General features: G+C 41.5%; 1 protein-coding gene across 1 annotated transcript in view; it reads left to right on the forward strand.

Annotated features, from left to right (window-relative positions):
- Positions 1-25,589, forward strand: part of oca2 (oculocutaneous albinism II) — a 507,586-nt gene that overhangs the window by 326,737 nt on the left and 155,260 nt on the right. Inside the window, exons 16-18 of the mRNA XM_059963277.1 lie at positions 1,813-1,960; positions 7,520-7,577; positions 18,614-18,722. Coding sequence (XP_059819260.1) covers positions 1,813-1,960; positions 7,520-7,577; positions 18,614-18,722 — 315 coding nt within the window. The remainder of the gene's footprint in view (positions 1-1,812; positions 1,961-7,519; positions 7,578-18,613; positions 18,723-25,589) is intronic.

Genomic DNA, 25,589 nt, shown 5'->3' on the forward strand with positions numbered 1-25,589 from the left:
CACGTTGAGGGCATGCTGTGTTGGCACTGGAAATGTGTCAACACTCGTGGGCTGCCCCCAGCCCCATTTATGATGCAAACGATGCACTTCACTACATTTTTTGATGTACATGTGACATATAAGGCTGATCTTTAATCTTAAATATTAAATATTTCTTTACTCTGTGGTTGATACCCTTGCCTGTCTGTAGCTGATTGACTGACAGTATTGCCAACAGACATGGTTGTAGAAATATAAAAGATGTAGTAGTAGGAATGAACTGGAATAAAGCTGATTCACAATGTTGTGATGAAATGTATTTTTTGTTTACTTATTGTAATTCCCAGAGTATGTAACCGTGTATATTTCTATAACACAGCTGCGGTGTAGGGTCAATATTATGCTAACCAGTAAGCAATTAGTTGTGAACCCAGCTCAGTCTATCACAAAACCCAGCTTCATCTCCGCTGACTCTATCTACACTCCCTGTTGCTCAGAAGAGCACTTGATATAATCAAAGACTTCTCCTACTGTAGGGCTAAAGAAACAATAGCTTTAAAAATATACACCACCAGGCTCAAGAGCAGCTTCTGTCGCTCTTCTATAGCCGCTCTTGAAAGGACCTTTTGTACAATAAAGAGGAACTCTTGATCTCTTCAGACTGACAGCATGAATATTGATTCCTCCTTCTGGTTTAAAAAAATTCCCCCATTCCTCTATTCCCCACTCTGACATTTTACCTGCTGTCACATGCCTATCACTTTCAATGGTCCCTTCCTCCTTCAGTTTCTCCGATGGTCCATTCTCCTCTCTCACCAGATTCATTATTCTCCAGCCCTTGACCTTTCCCTCCCACCTGGCTTCAAGTATCACCTTCCATCTCTCTGCCTTTCCCTCCCCCATCTTTTTATTCTGGTGTCTTCCTGAAGAAGGATCTTGGTCAGAAACGCCAACTATTTGTTCACTTCCATGGATGTTGCCTGGCCTGCTGAGTTCCTTCAGCATCTTGTGTGTGTGGCTCTTAATCCCTTAGTCTACCTTGACATGACTCTTGCATTTTATTTATCCAACTGCACTGCATTTTCTCTACAACACTACATCCTGCACTCTGCTTTTGTACTACTTCCATTTTACTTACGTTTGTAAAGATCTGCCCGAAAGGCATGCAATACAAAATTTACCATTGTATTCCGGTACAGTTCACAATGATAAACCAATTACTAAATACCTTGGTGATTCTACCTGACCCGTTTAAGTGTCTCCACCATTATATGCTGGGTATGGGTTTAAGACTGGCCTCATCACCCAATAAACAGAATCCATTTAAAGAAGAAAGGAAATGGAACTTTTGGCAGGAACTACAATTCCTCCCAATATAATTGTGCTATTCCCCAGAAAATTGCAGCGAGCTTTGTGTAATTATACAAAAGTTGAGTGCAATGCAGTGCAAGGCAGTATGAACACCAGGTCTGATTGGCAAGCACATTACCAGATCACCTTTACTCTAGTTGGTAATATCAATGCCACTATATACATATGTTTCGCTAATGACATCAGCAGTACAATGGGGGGGTATGTTGGTGGGGCATGTAGATAGATCTTTGAGTAGGTTATAAGACCAGTACAACATCTTGGGCCGAAGGGCTTGGATTAAGCTGTAGTTCAATAAAGGTACTGGGAAAGCACTTGTTTCTATAACTTCATTTTGCAAGTGCACAAGGACAAACCAAACATTATTATATAATATCTTTACTATCTCTAGTGTATGTTCAATCATTCTGTTACATTTTTTCTGATTTCTTCTATTTTTTTTAATGATACTTTTTCCCTCAGAGTTGAAGCATGAAATTCATGTTTGGAGGCTCACTGCTCAGCGCATTAATCCAGCCAGTCGCGAAGAGACTGCAGTGAAGTGTCTGCTGATGCAGAAGGTTCTCACCTTGGAGAACGTGCTCGGGAAAAAGCTTAGGACCTTTCAAAGGTTTGTCTCTTCTTCCATTTTGCTTTAAACTTTGACTGGGATAGAAATGACAATGAAATCGAAGCCTATATAAATTTAATGCCATCTTAAATGTTTTATTTTCTCTCCCAAGCAGTTAATCAAAGGTTTCAAAGAAATGTAAACAAAATACATTCCGAGATGCTTTTTCTTTCAAACCATCCATGAAAGCAGAGGAGTGCCCCCAGAGAATGAATGACAGTTAAATGTTAGAACCCCAGATTCTCCTCCAGCTCCCCTCCTTCCTGTGCATTAGCGGCAGCAAGCAACAACCCCCCTTCTCCTCACCAGCAAAAATAGCATCAGCACTCACCACAGAGCACTCAAGCACGCAGCAAAGAAACAGCAAGGACACAGACTTGCAGTACCCCAAAGATTACCTGTTCACCCGGTATTTGACATACCACAGGCTCTCTCTCTCCCTATTAAGGGAGAAAGATGTGTTTCTGTTTCACAGTGAGGGGGAGAAAGAACAAACAGCTCACTAGTTTATGATGTTAAAAGTCTGTCGTGTCGTTTTTTCTAAGCTCTATGCCCAAAGATCTTGGGTCTCTAGGCACACAGCCTTAGCTAGATCTTCTGACTCCTACGACACACTGATCTTCTGCCAGGACACCGACCTTCAATCATCCATCTCCAGAGCCACAAGATCTCGGACCTCCAAAGGCATACAAAGCTCTTTGGCCACACCCTTGGCATGTCAAATAACGACCAGTCGTGAAACTCCCAGAGCGAGTCCCATTCCCACAAAGGACCGTAGTCAGTGTGTAACTCCAGGTCAGGGTCTTCAAAAGAACCCTGAAAGGGAAAAATAGAGATAGTGAAGACAGAAATAGAGCTGTTTCTGAAGATGCAAACAAAGGGGTCACTGTTAGGAGTCACTGACTCTCCAAAGCTCCTCCTCCTATCTGATCAACCATTCTAGTTGTCTCCCCCACCCTTTCTATATATTACCTCAGTCACAGTACTGCACTGTAAACACTTTAAACCATTTTTATAATGCTGTTTATTTGATAAATACATACTGTTACCTAAGCATTTTTGCACATTTTATTCCATGTCTATGCTTTCACCTCGAGATTTATTTTTATATAATCCTTTGTGAAGCCTCCATCGGTCAGGGTCGACCATGGATGTTGTCTGGACAGTACGATATGGAGAGCAAGCTGTGGCCCGTGTAGCCAGCTCCACGACCGATACAGCTTGGTACCAGCAGTGTTGCAAGAGTAGCCAGACAGTATTGAGCTTGACGTAGGACTGCCTTTAGGGACTCCAGCTCCAGATTTTTCCCTTGGGGATTACTCCTGAAGCCTTCCCCAGAGTGGGTATAGCTGCAAGGCAGTGGAGGTTTGAGATCAGATTTTTCCTTCTCCTTGATGAGCTGCCAACCACAGCTGACGAGCCCCAATCTGCCAAAGCAACTGGTTTTAAGGTGCCAGTAAACCTTTCCTCTTGGTAGAAATGGTTCTGCCAGGCTTATTAGCTAAGCCACATGTAAACTACAGGAGCTGGACTTAGTTGTCAGAGGTTATTTGAGGCACATGCCATTAGGAGCATTTAATAGGTAGTGGGAGCTTGTCCCCATTACCACCCTCCGATATAACAACCTTCAGGAACCATAGTTCTGTATTCTTTATAGTTGTTAAATGTTTTTTTTGTTTATTGTTGCACGTCACATCCTGACCAACACACCACAGCAAATTCCTAATATAAGTCAACGTATACGGCAGATAAAGTTGATCTTGAATAAAGTTAATTGTTGATCCATGTGTGGTGAGAGACCTAGGTGAGGATGGTGAGGACGCAAGTGCTGCAGTATCCGAGACTAGAATCAAGACATGATACGAGACTGAAACAAAGACAGGTTTCTAAACAAGACCCTGGAAGAAAATCCAAAGTTGAGCCTCAGTTCAGGTGTTCTTTAAATATTAAAATCCTGGTGCCAAACCATGGCTGCCAACTAGATTAGATTAGATTCAACTTTATTGTCATTGTGCCAAGTACAGATACAAAGCCAATGAAATGCAGTTAGCATCTAACCAGAAATGCAAAGAATAGTGTTATTTACAAAATAACTGTGAATAAAAAGTAAGTACTGCAGCACACAAATATAAAAGTACTGAGACAGTACAACATTTGTGCAATACTGCTTAGCGCTGTGATGTGAGGTTCAGCAGGGTCACAGTCTCATGGTGACTTCTAAGGTATGGACATGTTTGGCACAGCTTTGTGGGCCGAAGGGCCTGTATTATGCTGTAGGTTTTCAATGTTTCTATGTTTCTTTCTGAGACTGGAATCAAGACATGATACAAGACTGAAACAAGGATAAGATTCTAAACAAGACCCTAGACGAGAATCCCAACTTAAGCTTACGATTGAACACTGGACCTCAGATAAAGTGTTCTTTAATTATGAAAATCCTGGCACCAAGCATGGCCGCCAATTAGCAGGGCAGCCTGAATCTTTAAAAGGGCAGCACTAGCTATCCATATTCTGGAGATTCCCAGTGTCTAAACACCGGCTGTGTGTGCATGTTGTAACACCTTACTCAGTTATTTGCAGAGCAGGCTCCCACTGAGATTCTTTACAGCTCTAGAAGGAACATCAGTTCTAGAATACTTTTAGAATAGTTTACTGATTTGCATTTCAACACAAATGATTCATGCACTATCTCCAATCTCATCCCTTCAGCTTTCACTATACTCTTTCCAACATCCCTGAACTGAGCCACGCTTTGCACGGATTCATTTCTCACTGTGTCATGAATGTGTCGCAAGGAGGAAGTCCAGTTGGGACCCATTGATTTGGCAGCTGGTTGGTTTCAATGATCTGCTGGATTATGCCGTCAGCTCGATAAATTTGGTTTGAAGGCCCTAAAATTCACGTCCTTTGGAGCACTGCGGTGGGAGCCCACAGGGAACCCAAACCTCACTGCAACAAATTATCAAGGCTTTTCTTATTATCACTTCAAAGGCGCAAGAGTGAATCAACTAGGTTTTTACAACACCTTATGGAAACTGTAGTTTCATCCCCTCATAGACTCAAAGCAGCACAGAAGGAGACTGCTTGGTCTAGATAAAGTGGAGTTGGAGAGGGTGTCTCCAACAGAGATCTCAGTTTCAGAAAAGAAAGATATCCCATTAGAATATAGGTGAGCAGGAATTCCTTTCAGCAGATGGTGGTGAATCTGTGGAATTCATTTCCACAGAGAACTGTGGAGGCCAAGTCATTGGGTGTATTGAAAGTGAAGATTAGTAATGGCTGAAAAGGTTATGGGGAGAAGGCAGGAGAATGGGGTTGAGAGGGATGATAAGTCAGCCATGATTGAATGTCAGAGCCAATTTGATGGGCTGAGTGGTCCAATTCTGTTCCTATGTCTTAAGGTCTTGTGGTCTTATTATGCCATATTTAAGTTTGCTGATGATACCACAGTCAATGGCTGAATCAAAGGTGGTGACGAATCAGTATATGGGAAGGAGATTGAAAACCTGGCTGAGTGGTGCCACAACAACAACCTCTTACTCAATATCAGCAAGAACCCAAGAGCTGATTATTGACTTCAGAAGGAGGAAACCAAAGGTCCATGAGCCAGTTCTCATTGGGGGAATCAGAGGTTGAGAGGGTCAGCAACTTTAAATCCTTGGTGTTGTCATTTCAGAAGACATATCTTGGGCCCAGCATGAAAGCGCAATTATGAAGAAAGCACATTAGCACCTCTACTTCCTTAGAAGTTTGTGAAGATTTGAGATGACATTTTAAAATTTGACAAACTTCTATAGATGCGCGGTGGAAAGTATATTGACTAGTTGCATCACAGACTGGTATGAAAACACCAATGCCCTTGAACTGAAAATCCTACAACAAGTACTGGATATGGCCCAGTCCATCATAGGTAAAGTCTCCCCACCATTGAGCACATTTTCTTGAAACACTGTCACAGAAATGCAGCATCTATCACCAAGGACCCCCAGCTCTCAACCCAAGTTCTCTTCCTGCTGCCATCAGAAGGAAGGTACAGAAGCCTCAGAACTCAGGGTAAGTCATTGTCCCTCAACCATCAGGCCCTTCAACCTGGGGGGAATAACGTCACTCAACTTCACTTGTTCCATCACTGAATTGTTCCCAAAGTCTCTGGACTCATTTTCAAAGGTAATTTATCTCATGTTCTTGATATATATTTGCTTATTTATTTATTATTACTTATATTGTCTTTGTTTATGCAGAGTTTGTTGTCTTTTGCACGAAGGTTGGTTGTTTTTCCTATTGTGTGTAGTCTTTCATTGATTCTATTGTGTTTCTTGGATTTACTTGCCCAAAGAAATTGAATCTCAGGGTTGTATCTGGTGGCATATATGTACTTTGATAATAAATTTACATTGTACTTTGTACATATTGTCTTGGCTGATTGATTGTAAAGTAATACCCCCAGTCCCATTCCCCTTTAAATACCTGTTTTGTGTTCTTTTGATATCAATTATTGTCTTCCACATCACTCATGTTTCAAATCATTGCTATTCACTGTGTAAGAAATTCTTCCTCATTCTATATCAGTTGCCTAAAAGTTACATCTGTGACCCTCAATTCCAACTTTGCCAAATATAGTTAGGTTACTTCAAAAACTTCAAAAGCCAAGGTAACAGATTCCCAGTAACCATATAACCATATTATACATTTTTCATTCAGGTACCTGACTATAATTAATAAACTGCCATAGCTGTCACATCTCCAAGTTATTAGTCTGAGTTTCCATACTTTTAGTCCACAAATATAATTACTATATTACTGTATCTACTTAGTAATATGGGTGGTGGGGTGGGGATACTTCTCTACCAAATGAGGTGTAAGGCACTCCTTTGCTACAGGTCACTCTTGGGTAAGGTGTAAAGCCTGCTTAGTTACCCCTCTCACCCTACTATGATTACCTGAAGCTAGAAGCAGGTGGTGGATGGTCATTTGAGCGGCTGGTTCAGTTACGTGACCACTGACGCCCAGCAGGCTGTCTCTGAAGAGTAATTATAATGGCTGGGATTGCCCTTATTGTAAAGACACTGCCACCTGGCAACAGCAAATCACTTCTGTGGAAAAAATTGCCAGAAACAGTCATGGTCATGGATAGACCAAGATGGCCTACGTCATCTGACACGGCACATGATGATGATTGTAATAATGATCGGTATACTTGGTATTGAGCTCATGGGTAGAGTTTGATTATATCTAGAGATACTAGATGAGAACCTATGGATAGAATTTAACATTTTCAGAAATATTGCATGAGGGTAGAGTTGAGTAGAGTTGACATGTTTAGTAATTTTAGACTAAAAAGTTCATAGAGCTTGATATTTTCAGGAAGGTTAGATAAGGATCCTAGGGACTGCAAATGAGAATTCTATGGATAAAGGCTGGATGTATTCAGGAAAATTAAGTAGATGTACTTGTTGACATTTTTAGTAATAGTTATTGGGAGTTGGACAGAGGCTGTCTTTGACCAGGTCAAATTTGAATGAATTAATTCAACATCTGGATGCATTTTATTTCTTTCAGAGAAATTTCACAAGAAGATAAAAACTGGGAAACAAACATTCAGGAGCTACAGAAAACGGTAAACAATGTTTTATCATTACCTCTTACACCAATATGAATCATAGCGAGCTATCTCATGAATGAGAATGCTACATTTTTATCTGAGAAGAACAATCCTTCCATTTTATCTTTAGATGACTCCTGTGGAAGGCTTAGGATTATAAGAAATAATTATTCAATCACAAGATGTAGATGAACCTGGCTTTGTCAGCAGTTATTGTCCATCCATAGCTGTCCCTGGAAACTGATGTTTTGTAGGCTATTTCACAGTCAATCACATTGTATAGGTCTGGAGTCAGTCAATTTAAGAACGGGGATTTTCCTTCCCAAATACAGTTAGTGAACCAACTGAGCTTACAAAAATGTCACAAACATTTTGTTCCAGATGTATTTACTTATTTGATCTTAAAATCTCCCCATGCTGATGAATAGGTAAGTTGGTTTATTATTGGCAGATGTATCAAGGTACAGTGAGAAACTTACCTTGCATATCATTCGTATGGATTAATTCATTACAGCAGTGCATTGAAATAGTACAATGTACTGTCTCAAAATACAGAATCCGAATCAGGTTCAATATCACTGGCATTATAAAAACTGTAAAATACAGTATTGTGTCAATGTGGAGCGGAGAGCAAGTTTGTAAATCCGGCAGGAGTAAAGGATGTTGGAATTGGTGAGGGTGAAGCATTGTGGGAGAGGTGTGGGACGGGTGGCAAAGGAGTGCCAGGGGTGTAGGGTGGCATGGGTGGACACACCCAGCCCTGAGACACCAGGAAAGGTCATTTGATTCCATAGATTTGGTTTATTCTTCATTACAGAATGTCTCTCTGGTGCTTCCCTTTCTTTCTCTTCTCCTTTCCCCTTTTCCCAACCATGATTCCTCTTTCCCTCCCCCCTTCAACACTCTCAGCTCACAATAGAGACCCATATCAGAATCAGGTTTATCATTACTCACAGATGTCATGTTTTTTTTTGCAGTTGTACAGTGCAATACATAAAATTACTACAGTACTGGGCACAAGTCTTGGGCACCCTAGCTATTTTTGTATATGTGCCCAAGACTTTTGCACAGTACTGTGTGAGCACGCACATGTGTGTGTATATATAAAGTTAAATTAACTAAAAAGAAAGAAATAAGAAAGAAAAGTGAGGTAGTGTTGATGGTTTTAAGGTCTATCCAGAAATCAAATGATGGAGGGGAAACAGCTGTTCCTGAATCATTGGGCGTGTGCCCTCAGGCTGCTGTACCTGCCTGATGGAAGCAATGAGAAGAAGACGTGTCTTGGGTGATGGGAGTCATTAATGATGGATGCCACCTATTTGTGGCATTGCTCTTTGAAGATGTCCTGGCTGTTGGGGAAGTTAGTGCCCCTGATGGAGCTGACAGAGTTCACAACTTTCTGCAGCTTATTTCAGGCCTGTGCAGAGGCTTCCCATCTCAGATGGTGACGTAGCCAGTTAGAATACTCTGCACGGTACATCTGTCGAAACTAGCGATTGTCTTTGGTGACGTAAACCCCTAATGAAATAGGGCCACTGTTGCGCTCTCTTTGTAATTGCATCGATATGTTGGGCCCAAGGTAGATCCTCCGAGACAATCACAACCAAGAACTTGAAACTGCTCACCCTTTCCACCTCCGATCCCTCGATGAGCACTGGTGAGTGTTCCCTTGTCTTATCCTTTCTGAAGTTCAGTCAGTTCCACAGAGTGATGAATAAAATATCACAGTTACAGAGAAAGTGCACTGCAGGTAGGCAATACGATGCTGTGATGGGTGTAAAGATATGGCTCAGATCGTTATTCCAGTTTCCAGATATTTAATCCAGTAACATAACTGATCATTTACTGTTCCCTAGATGTAATACACAGTGATTACCATTTCTTATTTATAAACACATAAATGTCATAAACAAGAGATCTTTTTTGTATTGAAGACCGGTTTGCCCTTTTGAGATTTCAGACAGACTATATCATTATTTCTTCTTCAGTCATCTATTTCTTGCACTGCGGCATCTTGCGCCTACTTTTATTACCTTTTATTCTTTTCATTTGATTCTCTGCATTGTGGATGCAGAGTTTCACTTAAGTTTCTTAAGAAACGAAGAATGTTCAAATTAATTCAAATCAAATGTAATTATCATTCAAACTATACATAGATACAGCTGCAGGAAACAATGTTCCTCTGGGGCCAAGGTACAAACATCCAAAATAACAAGCAAATTTGAAAGTAGTGAGTAACATTCAAACAGCGAGTACATAATATAAAAATAGCGAGCTAAGAAGCTTGAAAAAAAATGTGTATATATAGTCCAAGATCCTAATCAACAATGTCCTGCAATCGATGGTACAGTCTCCCAGCAGTGTACAGACACATGCAATCCAGCCTGTCATTTCACCCCTCAAACACGGGATGGCAGCACCAATGGGAGAGGCCAGGCCTCAGTCAAGCTCAACCACAATGTAGCTCTTCAGCTTCTCTCTCCTGGCCTGCAGCAGCGGGCAAGCCCAAGGCTTGAGGCCTAGATCTTGCTACAGCCAAGGCTACACAGCTCCCATGTCGCCTGTCCCTCTACCAGACCAGGGTAACAGGCCTGCGGCAGCTTACATTATCACTGTCCAACAGGGTTTTGTGTTTGCGGGTGAAATGTCCGAGACAATCTCCCATGGTTATACTGCACCAACTTCAATACTTCTGAGTAGCGGGCAGCAATGTAGTCTGTAGCCAGGTCAGCTCTTCCAAACCCTAACTGGCTCCTCAAACATCCTTGCGGGCTCCTCTGATATCCCGACTGGCCCCTTCCCCTTCTCTGACCCGCTGGCCAGTTCCCACAACACCCCGGCCAGCTACTCCGAACAATGACCAGCTCACTAATACAGTAGACTTGCTGCACCTGCAGTTGTTGGAGTCCAGTACAGTCTTACAATCATAAAAGACACACACTTAAGAAAGAAAAGAATACCTTTGGTTTGCCCCAGAGAGGCCGCTGCATCCAAAGGCACTGCTATCTTATCAGAAGTATTTGGTAATGTTGTGTGCCAGAGTTAAAATGACATGATAGACATAGTCATAGAGTGATTAGACCACTACAACACAGAAACAGGTCCTTAAGCCTAACCAGTCAGTGTTGGTCTGATTTACTGCCCAGCCCATCTAACTGCACCTAGAACATAGCCCTCCATATCTCTCTCATCTGTGTACCTATCAAAACTTCTCTTAAATGTTACAATTGAAGCCACGTCTGTTGGCATCTCATTCCATCCTCGTATCTCCCCCTCAGATTCCTCTTAAATACTTCACCTTCCACCCTACACCTCACCCAACCTGAGGGGAAACAGCTTGCATCCATTCACCCTATCTATACCTCTATAAAATCTCCTCGTTCTCCTGCACTTTAATGAATAAAGTCCTAACCTATTCAACCTATCCCTGTAACTTGGGTCCTCAAGTGCCAGCTACATCTATTTAAATTTTCTCTGCGTTTTTTCAAGCTGATTGATACTTTTCCTGTAGGCAGGTGACTAGATGGAAATATAGAAAATCTATAGCACATTACAGGCCTTTTGGCCCACAATGTTGTGCTGACCATGTAATCTACTCTAGAAGCTGCCTAGAATTTCCTTACTGCATAACCCTCCATTTTTCTAAGCTCCATGTACCTATCTAAAAGTCTCTTACAAGATCCTATTGTATTCGCCTCCACCACCTTCGCTGGCAGTGCATTCTACGCACCCACCACTATGTGTGGAAAAACTTACCTCTGATATCCCCCCATACCTTCTTCCAAGCACCTTAAAACTATGCCCCCTTGTGTTAGCCATTTCATCCCTGGGAAAAATCCTCTGGCTATCCACATGATCAATTCCTCTCATCATCTTATACACCTCTATCAAGTCACCTCTCATCTTCCGTCGCTCCAAGGAGAAAAGGCCAAGTTCACTCAACCTATTCTCATAAGGCCTGTTCTCCAATCCAAGTAACATCCTTGTAAATCTCCTCTGCACTCTCTCTATAGTATCCACTGCCTTCCTGTAATGAAGTGACCAAAACTGAACACAGTACTCCAAGTGGGGTCTGACTAAGGGTTATACTACATAGCTGTAACTAAGGTCTTATATAGTTGTACCCAATACTCTAAATTCAGCTTCACCAACATCTTGTACAACTCACATGTAGTCCTTGACTCATCACCAAAAATGACGAAGCAGCCTAGGGAAAGGAGGTGGAAAATTTCGAGACTGGGTGCCTGCCAGGCAGATAACATCTTCCTTAATACCAACAAGAGAAGGGAGCTGGTTATCGACTTCAGGAGAACTCGATCCACTCACATCCCTCTTTCCTTCGGTGGCACTGAGGTTGGAAACTGTGAGCAGTTTCAAACTCCTGGGAATGCGCACAATCTCTCATAGTGCGAGAATACATCCTGCACAATCAGGAAGGCTCACCAGCGCCATGAGGAAGAGAGCTGGCATGTGCACATTTAAACTCAGCTCATTCTACAAATGTGCAGTAGAGAGTATTCTAACGTGCTGCATCACTGCATGGTATGGAAGCCGCACCATGGCAGATTCTACAGCTGGTAGGCAGTCAAACCTGCCCAATGTCTCACCGGTGCCACATCTATGGAGAAGGCCAGAAACATCCTGAAGGATCCCACCCACCCTGCTCCCACTCCCCTCAGGAAGGAGATCGTATGACATTGGAGCAGAATTAGGCCACTTCGCCCATTGAGTCTGCTCCACTGTTTCATCATGTGATGTATTATCTCTCTTGACCCATTCTCTTCCCTTCTCCCCCTAACCTTTTACAAGAGCCTATCAATATCTGCCTTTAATAGATCCAGTCACCTGATCTGCACAGTTGTATGTGGCAATGAATTGCACAGGCACACTACCCTTTGGCTAAAAAACTTTTTTCTCAGCTCTGTTCTAAATGGATGTCTCTCAATTCTGAGGCTCAGCCTTCTGGTCATTGACTCCCCCATTACAGGAAATACCTTTTCCAGATCCGCTCTATCTAGGTCTTGCAATGTTGGACATGTTTCAATTACATCTTCCTCCATTCTTTGAAACTCCAGTGAGTACAGGTCCAGAGGCATTAAACACTCCTCATATGTTAACCCTCAAATTCCTGAGATCATTCTCGTGAATCTCCTCTGGATGCTCTCCAATGCCAGCACATTTATTTTTAAGATAAGTGGCCCAAAACTGCTCATAGTACTCCAAGTGCAGTCTGACCAATACCTTAAAAAGTGTCAGCGTTACATACTTGTCTTTGTATTCTGGTCCTCTCAAAATGAATGCTAACATTACATTTACCTTCCTTAAACTGGACTTAACCTGCAAGTTAATCTTTAAGAAGTCTTGCACAAGGACTCCAAAGTCTCCTTGCTCACTGATTTTTGAATTTTTCCCTCATTTACAAAGTCTGTGCCTTTATTCCTTCTGCTAAGGTGTATGACCATGTACTGCATTCCATCTGCCACTTTGCCTATTCCCCAATCTATCTTAAGTTCTCTCTGCAGACATCCTGCTTCCTCAACATTACCTGTCCCCACACCTATCTTTATATTGTCCACAAACTTGACTACAAAGCCATCAATGCCTTCATTCAAATAATTGACATATAATGTGAAATGATGTGATCCCGATACCAACGCCTATGGTACACCACTAGTCACTGGTTTGCCTCCTGCCAGTTTACCAATCTTCTATCCATGCTAGTACATTTCCTGTAATACTGCAGGCTGTTATCTTGTTAAACAGCAAGATAATGTGCAGCACCTTGTCAAAGGTCTTCCGAAAATCCAAACAAACAACATCCACTGACTCTCCTTTGTCTATCCAGCTTATAATATCCTCAAAAAATTCCAACAGATTTGTCAGGAAGGGTGGTTTTTCTATGAAAGTCTATTTAATCATTTGCCTCTAAGTACACCAAAACCTTATCCTTAATAATAGACTCCAACCAATGAAGTCAGGCTAACTAGCCCATAATTTCCTTCCTTCTGCCTCCATCCCTTCTGAAAGGGTAAAGTGACACTTGTAATTTTCCAGTTTTCAGGAACCATTCCAGCATCTAGTGATTCTTGAAAGGTATTACTAATGCCTCAACAATCTCTTCAACTATCTATTTCAGAAGCCTTGTCCAGTTGACATATCTCCCTTCAGGCTCTTCAGTTACCCAAGTACCTTCTCCTCAGTAATAGCAAAAACACTCACTTCTGTCCCCAGATACTCTTGCATTTCTGGTATTCTGCTGGTATCTTCCACAGTTAAGGCTAAAATAGCCATATTGTCATAAGTCAGGTGTTGAATCAGGACCCAACTACAGGACACAGACTTTGGAGTCCCTGAAACAGGACAAGACAGAACCCAAGGACAGGATGTGGTCTAAGCAGGGGAAGCAGGACCAGGGCAAGGGACTGGGGACAAGGAGCCTGGAGTAGACTCCAAGCCCAAGACTGGACAAGGACCCAGAACCTGGGTCTTGCCTCAGGCTCAGACCCCCAAACCCAGGCGAGGACATGACGAGGCTTGGCTAGGGACTTGGGGTCTTGAGGCTTGGGTCGAGGCTGGAGGCCAGAGGCTGCAGGCTTGGAGCTTGGGGAACTCAGAGGCTGGAGCTTGGGGCAGACTAGGAACTGTATATCAACATGGAGCCAGGACTCATCAATAACTCCACACCAAGGTGGGGCAGGACCATCCATCAGGTAACAGCAGAATAGCCTGACCTACCCAACAGTGGCAAAGACAAGACAAGACAGATTCACCCCACAGGGAAAGAGCAGAACAGCCTGACTTACCCCACAGAGGCAAGGACAAGGCAAGACATCCCCCCACAGGGCAACAGCAGAATGGCCAGACTTACCCCATAGGGGCAAGGACAGGAAGAGACAAACACCAAGGAACAACAGACAGTTCCACCTCTGCATCAGGGTAGCTCCAAGTAGCCATTACAGCCTGCAGGCTTCACTGGCTACAGAAGCAACCAGATTCCTACCTGGCTCAGAGTGGCTGACGGCCACCCAGCTGGCCCAGGGAACAGCTGAATCCATACCACAATGACCACTCCAACTGTTACCAACAAGGCTCCCAGAAGCCATGGTTCTCCAACACAGCCCCAAGGATGGCAAGAGCCCATTCTAGCCTTCCACCAGCCATGAGTATCTTGACAAGACAACCCCCAACCACACTCAATACCAGGGCCACTTATATTCCCAGTTCCAATATGAGCCTCAGGTGTTTCTAGTTAAGTCCAACCACAGCAAGGGACCGCCAGAAAACCCAGAGTCCGCGGACTGGACCACGGACTTCGGGCTGAACCATGACACATATAACAATTACAGCATGGAAACAGGCCATCTCGGCCCTTCTAGTCTGTGCTGAACGCTTACTTTCACCTAGTCCCACCGACATGCACTCAGCCCATAACCCTCCATTCCTTTCCTGTCCATATACCTATCCAATTTAACTTTAAATGACAATACCGAACCTGCCTCTACCACTTCTACTGGAAGCTCGTTCCACACAACTACCACTCTCTGAGTAAAGAAATTGCCCCTTGTGTTACCCTTAAACTTTTGCCCCCTAATTCTCAATTCATGTCCTCTTGTTTGAATCTCCCCTACTCTCAATGGAAAAAGCCTATCCCCCCTCATAATTTTAAGTACCTCTATCAAGTCCCCCCTCAACCTTCTACGCTCCAACGAATAAAGACCTAACTTGTTCAACCTTTCCCTGTAACTCAGGTGCTGAAACCCAGGTAACAGTCTAGTAAATCTCCTCCGTACTCTCTCTATTTTGTTGACATCTTTCCTATAATTCGGTGACCAGGACTGTATACAATACTCCAAATTCGGCCTCCAAATAATGCAAAATACTTATTAAGTTTGTCCATCATTCATTTGTTCCCCTTTACGAGCTCTCCAGTGTCATTTTCCAGCGGTCTGATATCCACTCTTGTCTCTTCTTTATTCTTTATATACTGGAAAAATTTTTGGTATCCTCTTTTATATTATTGGCTAGCTTACCTTCATAGTACAAATCTTCTCTCTTTATGGCTTTTTAGTTGTCTTCTGTTTGTTTTTAAAAGCTTCCAAACCCTCTATTACTAATTTTTGCAATATTATATGCCCTCTATTTTTCATTTATGTTGTCTTTGATTTCCCTTGTCCCCCATAGCTGCCTCATCCCCCTTTAGAATATTACTTCTTGTTTAGGATGTATCTTTCCTGCACCTTCCAAATTTCCCCCAGAACCACCAGCCATTGATATTCTGTTATCATCCCTTCTAATGTCCACTTCCAATCAACCTTGGCCAGTTCCCCTCTCGTGCCTCTATATTTCTCTTTACTCCACTGTAATACTGATACTTCTGACTTTATCTTCTCCCTCTTAAAATGCAGGAAGATTTCTATCATATTATGATCAGTGTCTCCTAAGGCTTCCATTACCTTGAGCTCACTAATTAGATCTGGGTCATTACGTAACACCCAATCCAGAATTTCTGCTCAAAGTTGCTCAACCACAACTTGCTCTAAAAATTCATCTCATAGTCATTCTACAAATTTCCTCTCTCAGGATCTAGCACCAAACTGATTTTCCTAAGCTACCTGCATATTGAAACCCTCCATGATTATTATAACACTGCCTTTGGTGTACATGCCCTTTCCCATTATCATCTATAGCCCACATTCCGGCTCCTGTGTATATAACTCTCATCAGGATCTTTTCACCCTTGCAGCTTCTTAACTCCACCCACAAGAATTCTACACCTTCTGATCTCATGTCACCTCTTCCTAAGGATTTGGTTTCATTTTTTACCAACAGACCCCTCACCCCCTCTGCCTACCTGTCTGTCCTTTCAGTATAATGTGTATCCTTGGATGTTAAGCTTCCAGTTATGATCTTTTTTTAGCCACCACTCAGATGTGGTCACCACATTATATCTACCAGTTTCTGATAACTGTACTACAAGATCATTTACCTTATTCCATATACTGGTTGCATTCAACTATAGAACCTTCAGTCTTGTATTCATCACCCTTTTTGAATTTCATCCCACTGATTGCAATTTTCCCCTTTTATTTGCCTATCCTTCCTCATGGATTAGAACTAGCCCATCCTCAGTCCAAGTTCTCTAGTTCCCATCGCCCTGCTGAATTAGTTTAAGCCTTTCCCTGCAGCTCTTGCAAACCTGCCCACAAGGATATCGGTCTCCTTCGTGAAGTTACATGGAATCCACGCCTGGACCACCAGACTCAAAAACTGTAACTTTTCCCAAGCATTGAGGCTGATCATCATCATCTCCACCCACTAACCCTTCCCTCCATACCACCCTCTCCCCCACATCATTTATAATTTCCTCTCAATCACCTTATATAGACACTCCTGTGCCTAGAATCACTTTATGAACATACACTCAATCTACGGTATGTATACAAGCTCTTTGTATATTTATATTTATTGTGTTTTTTAATCATAGTTTTCTTTATCTTATTGTGTTTTTGTGTGCTGCATCAGTTCTGGAGTAGCAATCATTTTGTTCTCCTTTACACTTACAGTATATACTAGAAATGACATTAAACAATCTTGAATCTTGAATTAAGCATTTGCACTCCAAACTCAAAGTCAATGAATTCCTAATCAGCTAAATTTCTTCAGCACTTTGTGTGTGTGTTGCTCTGGATTTCAAGCATCTGTGTTTAAGTATCCAGGAATTTTTAAAGCTTCAGATATCAATAACATTACAGAACTCCCTTGATCTTGGTATTGGTAATTGTTTATTATTGTCATGTGCACCAAATAAAAAGCCTATCTTAAGATTAGATAAGATAAATCTTTATTTATCTTGAAAGAAATGATTGCTGTGAGGTTAAAATATACACTTTAAAATACAAAATGTAGGAGTTGAGATATGAAAAAGATACAAAATAAGCATTAAAAAGTAATAGTGCAAAAGACAGATGTGCAGTGAAACCATATACTTAAATACTTAAGGAGGAGGAGTTGTAGAGTCTTAGAGCCACAGGGAGCAAAGATCTCCTCTGGCGTTCATGGTGCACCTTGGTGGAATCAGTCTGTTCCTAAAGGTGTTCCTCTGTTTGTCCAGTGTGTCATGGAGGGGGTGAGAGGGATTGTCCATAATACTCCGTAGCTTCTGCAGCATACTGTTTATACAGATCAAATCATTGCACAGTACATTGAGCTAGAATAGCGTAATTAGTAACAATGCAGAATAAACTACAAAACCCGCTGACAAAGAGCAGCGCAGATAAATGATAAAGTCCATTCAAGAGGCTGACAACAGAGGGAGTGAAACTGTCCTTCAGTCTGGCAGTGCATGCTTTCAGGTTTTAGTATTTTCTGCCCATTGGATAAAAGTTTTTAAAAATATTTTCTCTTCCTAAACAACATACAAAAATCACTTGCTATTTGGCGATCAAATAATCCCCAGGTAAGGAAATGCGAAAGTAGTTTTCCAACTATTTTGTTTAACCACAAATGTTACTTACACTGTCAAGCACCAAATGAACTTTGGTGAGCATTAAACATGAGTTATTTCTCTAAGCAACTAATGCAGGGTTATTTCTAAAGTACAGTCAGGATAATTCTATTTTTGTTCATTTGTGTGAACTAATGTTACTGCATATCCACTGGAGAATAGGAAGTTTAGAAGTAATGACATTGGTGAGATGCTAAAAGCACTTGAAATTTGAAGAGATTTCCTGCAAAGGAAATAGTAATAGTAATGCAAGAAACATTACAGAATTTTCCAAAAATTGGGGGTAATGTCTCCTCTGATATTTGGGTTACTATTTTAAAAAATCAATATTAAAAATGATCAAAGATTAATTTTCAGTCTGTCAGAGGACTAGGAGATTTATTGATCGGCAGATGGACCTGTGCCTGATTCATACTTCTGTCTTACCATCACAGAGACTGATCTATAATGTGTTTGATATTTTTTTCTTTTCTGTTCCATTAAACTTATAAAGTTTTAGCTGCAATTTTTTTTCACTTTTTTTTTATTATTGATTATATCTTTGCAGCACAGGATAATGGACAAGACCCTGCTGGTGAAATGCTCAAGTGTTATGGGTTTTGTTATTCTCATGTTCTTTCTCAATTCGTTTGTCTCCAACATCCATCTCGATCTTGGTAAGTGAGGCTTATTTGTAACAGCGGGGTGGTTGAATCTTCAGTCGATGCATCCTTCAATATGTAACCTTTCTTACTCTAACTCTCTGGAGTGATCTTCACTGGTTTCTGCTTTCCTCCCCATCTCTTTGGTATGTTTTGCTGTCTGTCCTGACAAGATTTCTGCATTCTTGCTTTCTTGACCTTTGGCCAGAGAGTCATGGAGCACTGCAGTACAGAAATAGGGCAATCAACCCACCCAGTCCATGCTGAACTATTGTTCAGCTTCTTTCCATTGACCTGCACCCAGGCCAAAGCCTTCCATAGCCCTTTCATTCATGTACTTATCCAAATCTCTCTTAAATGTTGAAATCAAACCTGCATCCATCACTTCTGCTGGCAACTCATTCCACACGTTCCGCACCCTCTGAGTGAAGTTCTCCCTCATGTTTGCCTTAAACATTTCACCTTTCACCCATAACCTCTAGTTCTAATCTCACCCAACCTCAGTGGAAAAAGCCTGCTCACATTTACCCTATCTATACCCCAAATAATTTTGTATATGTCTATCAAATCTCTTTTTATTCTCTTAGCTCTAGGGAATAAAGTCCTTAATAAATTCAAACTTCAAAGTTTGAATAAATTCAAACTTTCCTTTTAACTCATGTCCTCGAGCCCCAGCAACATCCTTGTACATTTTCTCTTTGGTCTTGTTTGACTGCCCACTCTTCTGTTTGTCCAATTTATGGGTCTATTGCTCATAGAGCAATGATCCTCCTCCTAGCATGACACGTTGATCTGTTGCCTGCACATGTGCTGTTTTCTATGCATACATGTTGTTCTCTTTTGTTCTCTCTCTCACATTCGAATACACCAATTAAAGCCATCTCCCACATACATGCTTTCATTTAATTGATATGTAGTTGTGCATAGACAACAGATCTGGTGGACTTTTCTCCTGGTTTCCATTCCAGGGAAGCCTCGTGCTAATGGATCACTGTGTATTGCCCACTCTTCATGTTTATTTCTTTGCTTTATATCTGTATATTCCATTAGCTAACTTATATTCCATTAACTTTTCTGTGACACCTGTTGATGGGCTGTTGATAGGCAAAATTGGTCAAAGGTGGGGCTGCAATTATTGAGAGATGATGGTTATCATAGTGACTTATCCATCTTCCTTTTCTTTTAATGATTCTTTTAGCTTTTAAAAAGTTCAAGTTTATTGTCATTCGCCTATACTCATGTATATCACGCAAGGAGACAAGGCTCCTCTGGACAATACAGTACATGTAACTCACACATGTAACACAAAGTAACAAATAAAAAGGTGCATTTACGACACAAGTTAAAAGGTAAACAGTATAACTCCACTGGTGCTTCACATGTGATGAGGTCTGTGTGGTGGTAGGGAGTTCAACAGTCTTATGGCCCGGGGGAATAAGCCATTTGTTATCCTAATAGTTACTGTCCTAATGCTACAGTACATCCTGCCTGATGGTAGGGGATCAAATGGATGGGAGGGATGCTATGGTGTCTGCTCCAGATAAGTATCTCTATAGGGTGGAAGGTAGACCCTGATGATCCTCTCAGCAGTCCTTGCAATCCTTTGTAGGCACTTGTGAGCAGATTCTCTGCAATTCCTCTACCAGATGGTGATGCTGCTGGTCAGGTAGTGTTCCTCTAAAAATTGCTTTAAAAGGGGGACAAGCATCCCTGCCTTTTTTTTTCAAGAAGACAGATTGTTCCTTTGGAACTTGTTCTTTTTTTTGGTGGTCTTGTCCATGGCCTCAACATTCAAAGCAAATTTATTGCCAGAGTACATTATGCCACCACAAATAGCCCTGAAATTCATTTTCTTACAAGCATACTCAGTAAATCCATAATAGAAAAATAACCATAATAGAATCAATGAGACACCATGCCAACTTGGGCATTCAATCAGTATGCAAAACACAACAAATTGCAAATACAAATGGAGAGAAATAATAATAATAATACTAAATAAATAGACAATAAATATTGAGACCATGAGACAAAAAGTCCTTGAAAGTGAGTCCATAGGTTATGGGAACATCTCAATGATGGGGTAAGTGAAGCTGAGTGATGTTATCCCCTTTCATCGAAGAGCCTGATGGTTTGAGGAGTAACAACTATTCCTGAAACTGATGGTGTAAGTCTTGAAGCTCCTGCACCACTTTCCTGATGGCAGCAGTGAGAAGAGAGCATGTCCTGGGTACTGGAGGTCTCTGATGATGAATACTGCTTTCCTGCAACAGTGTTTCATGTAGATGTGTTGAATAGTAGAGGGGGCTTTACCCGTGATGGACTAGCCTGTATCCACTACTTTTTGTAAGGATTTTCCATTCAAGGGCATTGGTGTTTCCATACCAGGCTGTGATGCAGCCAGTCAATATACCCTCCACTGCACATCTATAGAAGTTTGCCACAAAGTTTTAGGTGTCATGTTGAATCTTTGACAACTCCTAAGAAAGAAGAGGTGCTGCCATGCTTTCTTCATAATTGCGCTTATGTGCAGGGCCCACGACAGGTTCTCTGAAATGATGACACTGACGAATTTGAAGTTGATGATCCTTTCCACCTCTGGTCCTCTGCTGAGGACTGGCTGGAGAGCAGCATTGATGGGAGAGCCAGCTATAGAGGACAGCCATTAACCCAGCCTGTTGCACCTCTCTTCTCTCCCACACTGCCTCCAGAGCCTCATCTGCTGGATGGCTGTCACAGGCAATGCAACAGTATGAGGGTCTGGTCCACACAACAACCAAGGGCATGCAGCTCCCCTGCTGCTGGTCTCTCCAATGAAGAAATGAACCCAACATGCAGTATTTTGTATTACGAATGTCTTGCAATCATAAGAAAAACACATATTTGCATCATTTGTGGGACCTGGTGTGGCTGCTGTGACCATTTTACGAGAGATTACAGGGCTGATCCTACCCTGAGCATGTAGTGCAGGAAATTCTGTCTAGGGAACATCTCTGTCTCCTTTGACTTGAATTTGACCAGTGTAGAGGGAAAAGGGGAAACAGGGACTTGTTAATGGGAATCTTCCCTCTACGGTGTATTTGTGTCTCTTAACATCTTCCTCAGTAAGCTAAGACAAATATGTACCAGTCTGTGAAGTTCTAGGATGGAAAGTTCCTTCTCTATCTTTTCTGAATCTCTCTGTCTGTATCTCAGGAGACAAACTATCTATTGATATCTATTATAAGCCGATGGATTCCCAGAGCTACCTCAATGCTACCTTCTCCTACCCTGTCTCCTATTAAGATATTGAAATGGTGAGCATCCTTTCGAGTCCGTACTTTAAATACTGTTTGCCCCATGACTTCTTCCAGCAGTTTTATTTTTCACTCCAGATTCCAATATCTGTAGTCTCTTGAGTCTCTTCATCAGTGTTGGTTCCAGAATGAACAGGACCAGTTTAAAAGAAATGGGTGATGCAGTTTCCTCCCCCATTCAAAGGATGTACAAGATAGAGTTAGTAATTTGTTGGCGTGCAATAACGGCATCAGAAGTATGGCGGCACTTGTGGGCTGCCCTAGCACATTGCTGCAGCTAGTGACATATTTCACTCTATGTACACAGAAGGCTGGAGGAAGGCAGCCTCTATGGAAAGGAATAAACAGTCCACGTTTCGGGCCACGACTCTTCACCAGATCTGGAAAGGAAGGGGGATCTGAGTTCCTCCAGCATTTTGTGTGTGCCACTCTGCTTTTCCAGCACCTGCAGAATCTCCTGTGTTTATGTTTCACTGTATGTTTTGATATACGAAATAAAGCTAACCTTTAAATCTGCTAATGATTCATATGGTAAATTTTATGTCTAAGAGCAAAGTCATGATGTATAAACTGATGGCCTTCAACACTGATTTAATGTACTTTTCTCAGCTAGATATACACATGTTCTTGTGTATGCGAGTGACCTAACTCTGACTTTAGTGATTGATTTGTTTGCCGAGCTTTGCCTCACTGCTTCAGATCATCATCAGTCTGTGAATATTACAATGCTGTCAATGAAATGAACCATCAACAAACATGCCCAAGAGGTGCTCCAGAATAATAAGTCAATTCACAGAGTAAGTTATTCGTACATTAACAAAACCAACAAATCTGTACCCAATGTAATGTCAATTTATATAAAGCTTGTTGCTAGCCCCCAGCTAACATACACAATTTATTGAGTTGAATCTGCTCCAATTTTAGACCTACTACTTGTTTTACTAATTAACCTACACCCCAACAAGTTTCTTTCTACTCTTGGCAGCTGAGTGTGCAAAGGTATGAACATAGTAAAATAAGTGTATGCTGGCATTAGTAGCTAGGTCTGCACTTAATGCCCATCCTAGTTGCACCTTTAGAAGATGAGTTGCTTCACGCAAGAATGTAGGAGCTGGTAAAGATCACCTGATCTCTCAACCCTGGCACTGTCTCTCAATATCTGCTTTGCCCCGGCCCTTTCCTCCTAGCCCTCAATTTTCCAATCTTTCAAAAATTGTCTATTCACTCTTTAAATGCCCTCAGTTATCTAGCCTCCAAAATAGAGAATTCTAGTGTAAAGAGTTCCAGAGACATGTCACCCTCTGCAAGACTGAAGGATCACTGTGTTTGTAGTTGCCTCATTTAAAACACTTCAATGTGGGCCATTGAGACCCGGTAACTTGTCCACCTTTGGTCATTTACCTGCACATTGTGTTTTATAGAATTGCTTTTATATTATTATATTTTTTGTTCTTTTATTATGTTGTTTATGCTACCTGTGTTTTTTATGCTGTATCAGATCCAGAGTAATAATCGTTTCATTCTCCTTTACACTTGTGTATCAAAGAAAGGCAATGAACAATCTTGATCTTGCATCTTGAATCAATTAGTTTTTTCAATACTCTATCCCTTGTGTTAACGATTGTCACCAGTTTTTACATGAAAATCTAGCACATTAGCACGATGGGCTAAATGTACTCAAAATTCTGAATGCAACCTCACTGATATGTAATTATGCAACTGTTTTCTTTGGAGAATTCTTTGCCTAGAGATCAGTCTGGTTGGTAGACATGAAGAACACTGCAACAAACAGTGTGTATGAGACATGCAATGTGGGATGAAGAGTTTTGATGCCTAAGCTGAGCTAGGAATGAGGTGGAGTTTGTTCCCCAAACTATTTGAGATGTGGGTGTGGGGAGAGGGTATCTGACATATACAGAGATTACAGAGTCCTGGGGAGAACAAGGCTCCCTCTGGTTCATAGGACTATGGGTTCATGAAGAGGGTGTGGAGAAAGATACAAGGGCCTGTGTTGTGGTTCATCCTGAGCAGTTCTGTGATAGAGGACTCTCTGATCTATGGGCTCTTTCCTGGGACACACATGGAAACAAACATCAAATGCTGCTGGCTGATCATTAACTTAGTGAAAGACATCCTTTGGTATACTTGAAAGCTGTTGGTCTGCTAACACATTGAAAGTCCATAGAGGACTGCTGCTGACTAGCAAATTCCAGGCTGTAGGAGTACGTGCTGAGGAACGCACTGAAATAATAACTACAAAGCTTCTCTTCCTACTGGAGAGCAAGGGACCAGGTTGGGTGAGAAAGCCAGTAGAGCTACAGTAATGTATCTCCCCAGAGTGCCACATGAGTGGTAGCAATGTTGTCAATGTGTAGGAATGTAGTAGAACAGTACTGAAAGCATTGTCTATGAATGTAAAGAATGAAAACACATCGCCCAGTTAATCTTACAAATGTTTTAAAAAAATTATGAGTAAATATTTTTGATAAAAAAAATGAGCATCGTAAAGACATTTACCGTTTCCCTGAAGCTGTCCTTTCTTCCTTAAAATGCTGGATTTCTTTGAATCTGGTAAATTTAACTAATTGGTTTTAACCAGAAAAGCAGATTATCAAAACCTAATATTGTTATATTTGATTATTCAAAGCACATCCCACACCTTCATTAATCTTCAAATTGGAATGAGTTAAGCAAGGTGGGTTCAGTTCTGAATTTTAACATCCTTCCTGAACCCCTCTCTGAGGAATTAGGATTAATCCAACTGCTGCTAACCTCACATTAGCAAACAGAGTGAAGGCTGACTTAACTGGACTAGATCAAAAATAGGCTGAAAGCAGAAATATTGTGAAAGAACTGGATCTGGTTTGCTAACTGGTCAACATTTACAGGGCATGTTATGGAAGCTTGGATTAACTATAGTATACACTCAGTGGCCACTTTATTAGGTACAGCTGTACACCTGCACGTTAATGCAAATATTTAATCAGCCAATCCAGTGGCAGCAACTCAGTGAATAAAAGCACATAGGCATGGTCAAGAGAAAAAGCATGCAGGCATGGTAAAGAGATTAAGTTGTTCAGACCAAACATTAGAATAGGGAAAAAATATGATCTGTGACTTTGACTGTGGAATGATTGTTTGTGCTGGATGGAGTGGTTTGAGTATCTCAGAAACTGCTTATTTCCTGGGGTTTTCATGCACAGGTCTCTAGAGTTAATAGAGAATGGTGCGAGAAACAAAAAACATCCAGTGTTTAGCAGTTCTGTGGGCAAAATATGCCTTGTTAAAGAGAGATTTCAGAGGATTAGTTCTAGCTGACAGGATGGCAATAGTAACTGAGATAACTACACATTAAAACAGTGGTGTAGAGTAGAGCATCTCTGAATACATAATACATTGAAATAGTTGGGCTACAGCAGCAAAAAACCATGAACATACACTTAGTGGCCACTTTTAGGTACCTTGGTATACCAGCTGGTTAATGAAAACATCTAATCGGCCACTTGTGTGGCAGCAACTCAATGCATAAAAGCTTGCAGGCATGGCCAAGAGGTTCAGTTGTTGTACACAGTGGCCACTGAGTATA

Source organism: Hypanus sabinus, chromosome 3 (genome assembly GCF_030144855.1).
Source record: "Hypanus sabinus isolate sHypSab1 chromosome 3, sHypSab1.hap1, whole genome shotgun sequence".
In the NCBI taxonomy this organism is placed as follows: Eukaryota; Metazoa; Chordata; class Chondrichthyes; order Myliobatiformes; family Dasyatidae; genus Hypanus; species Hypanus sabinus.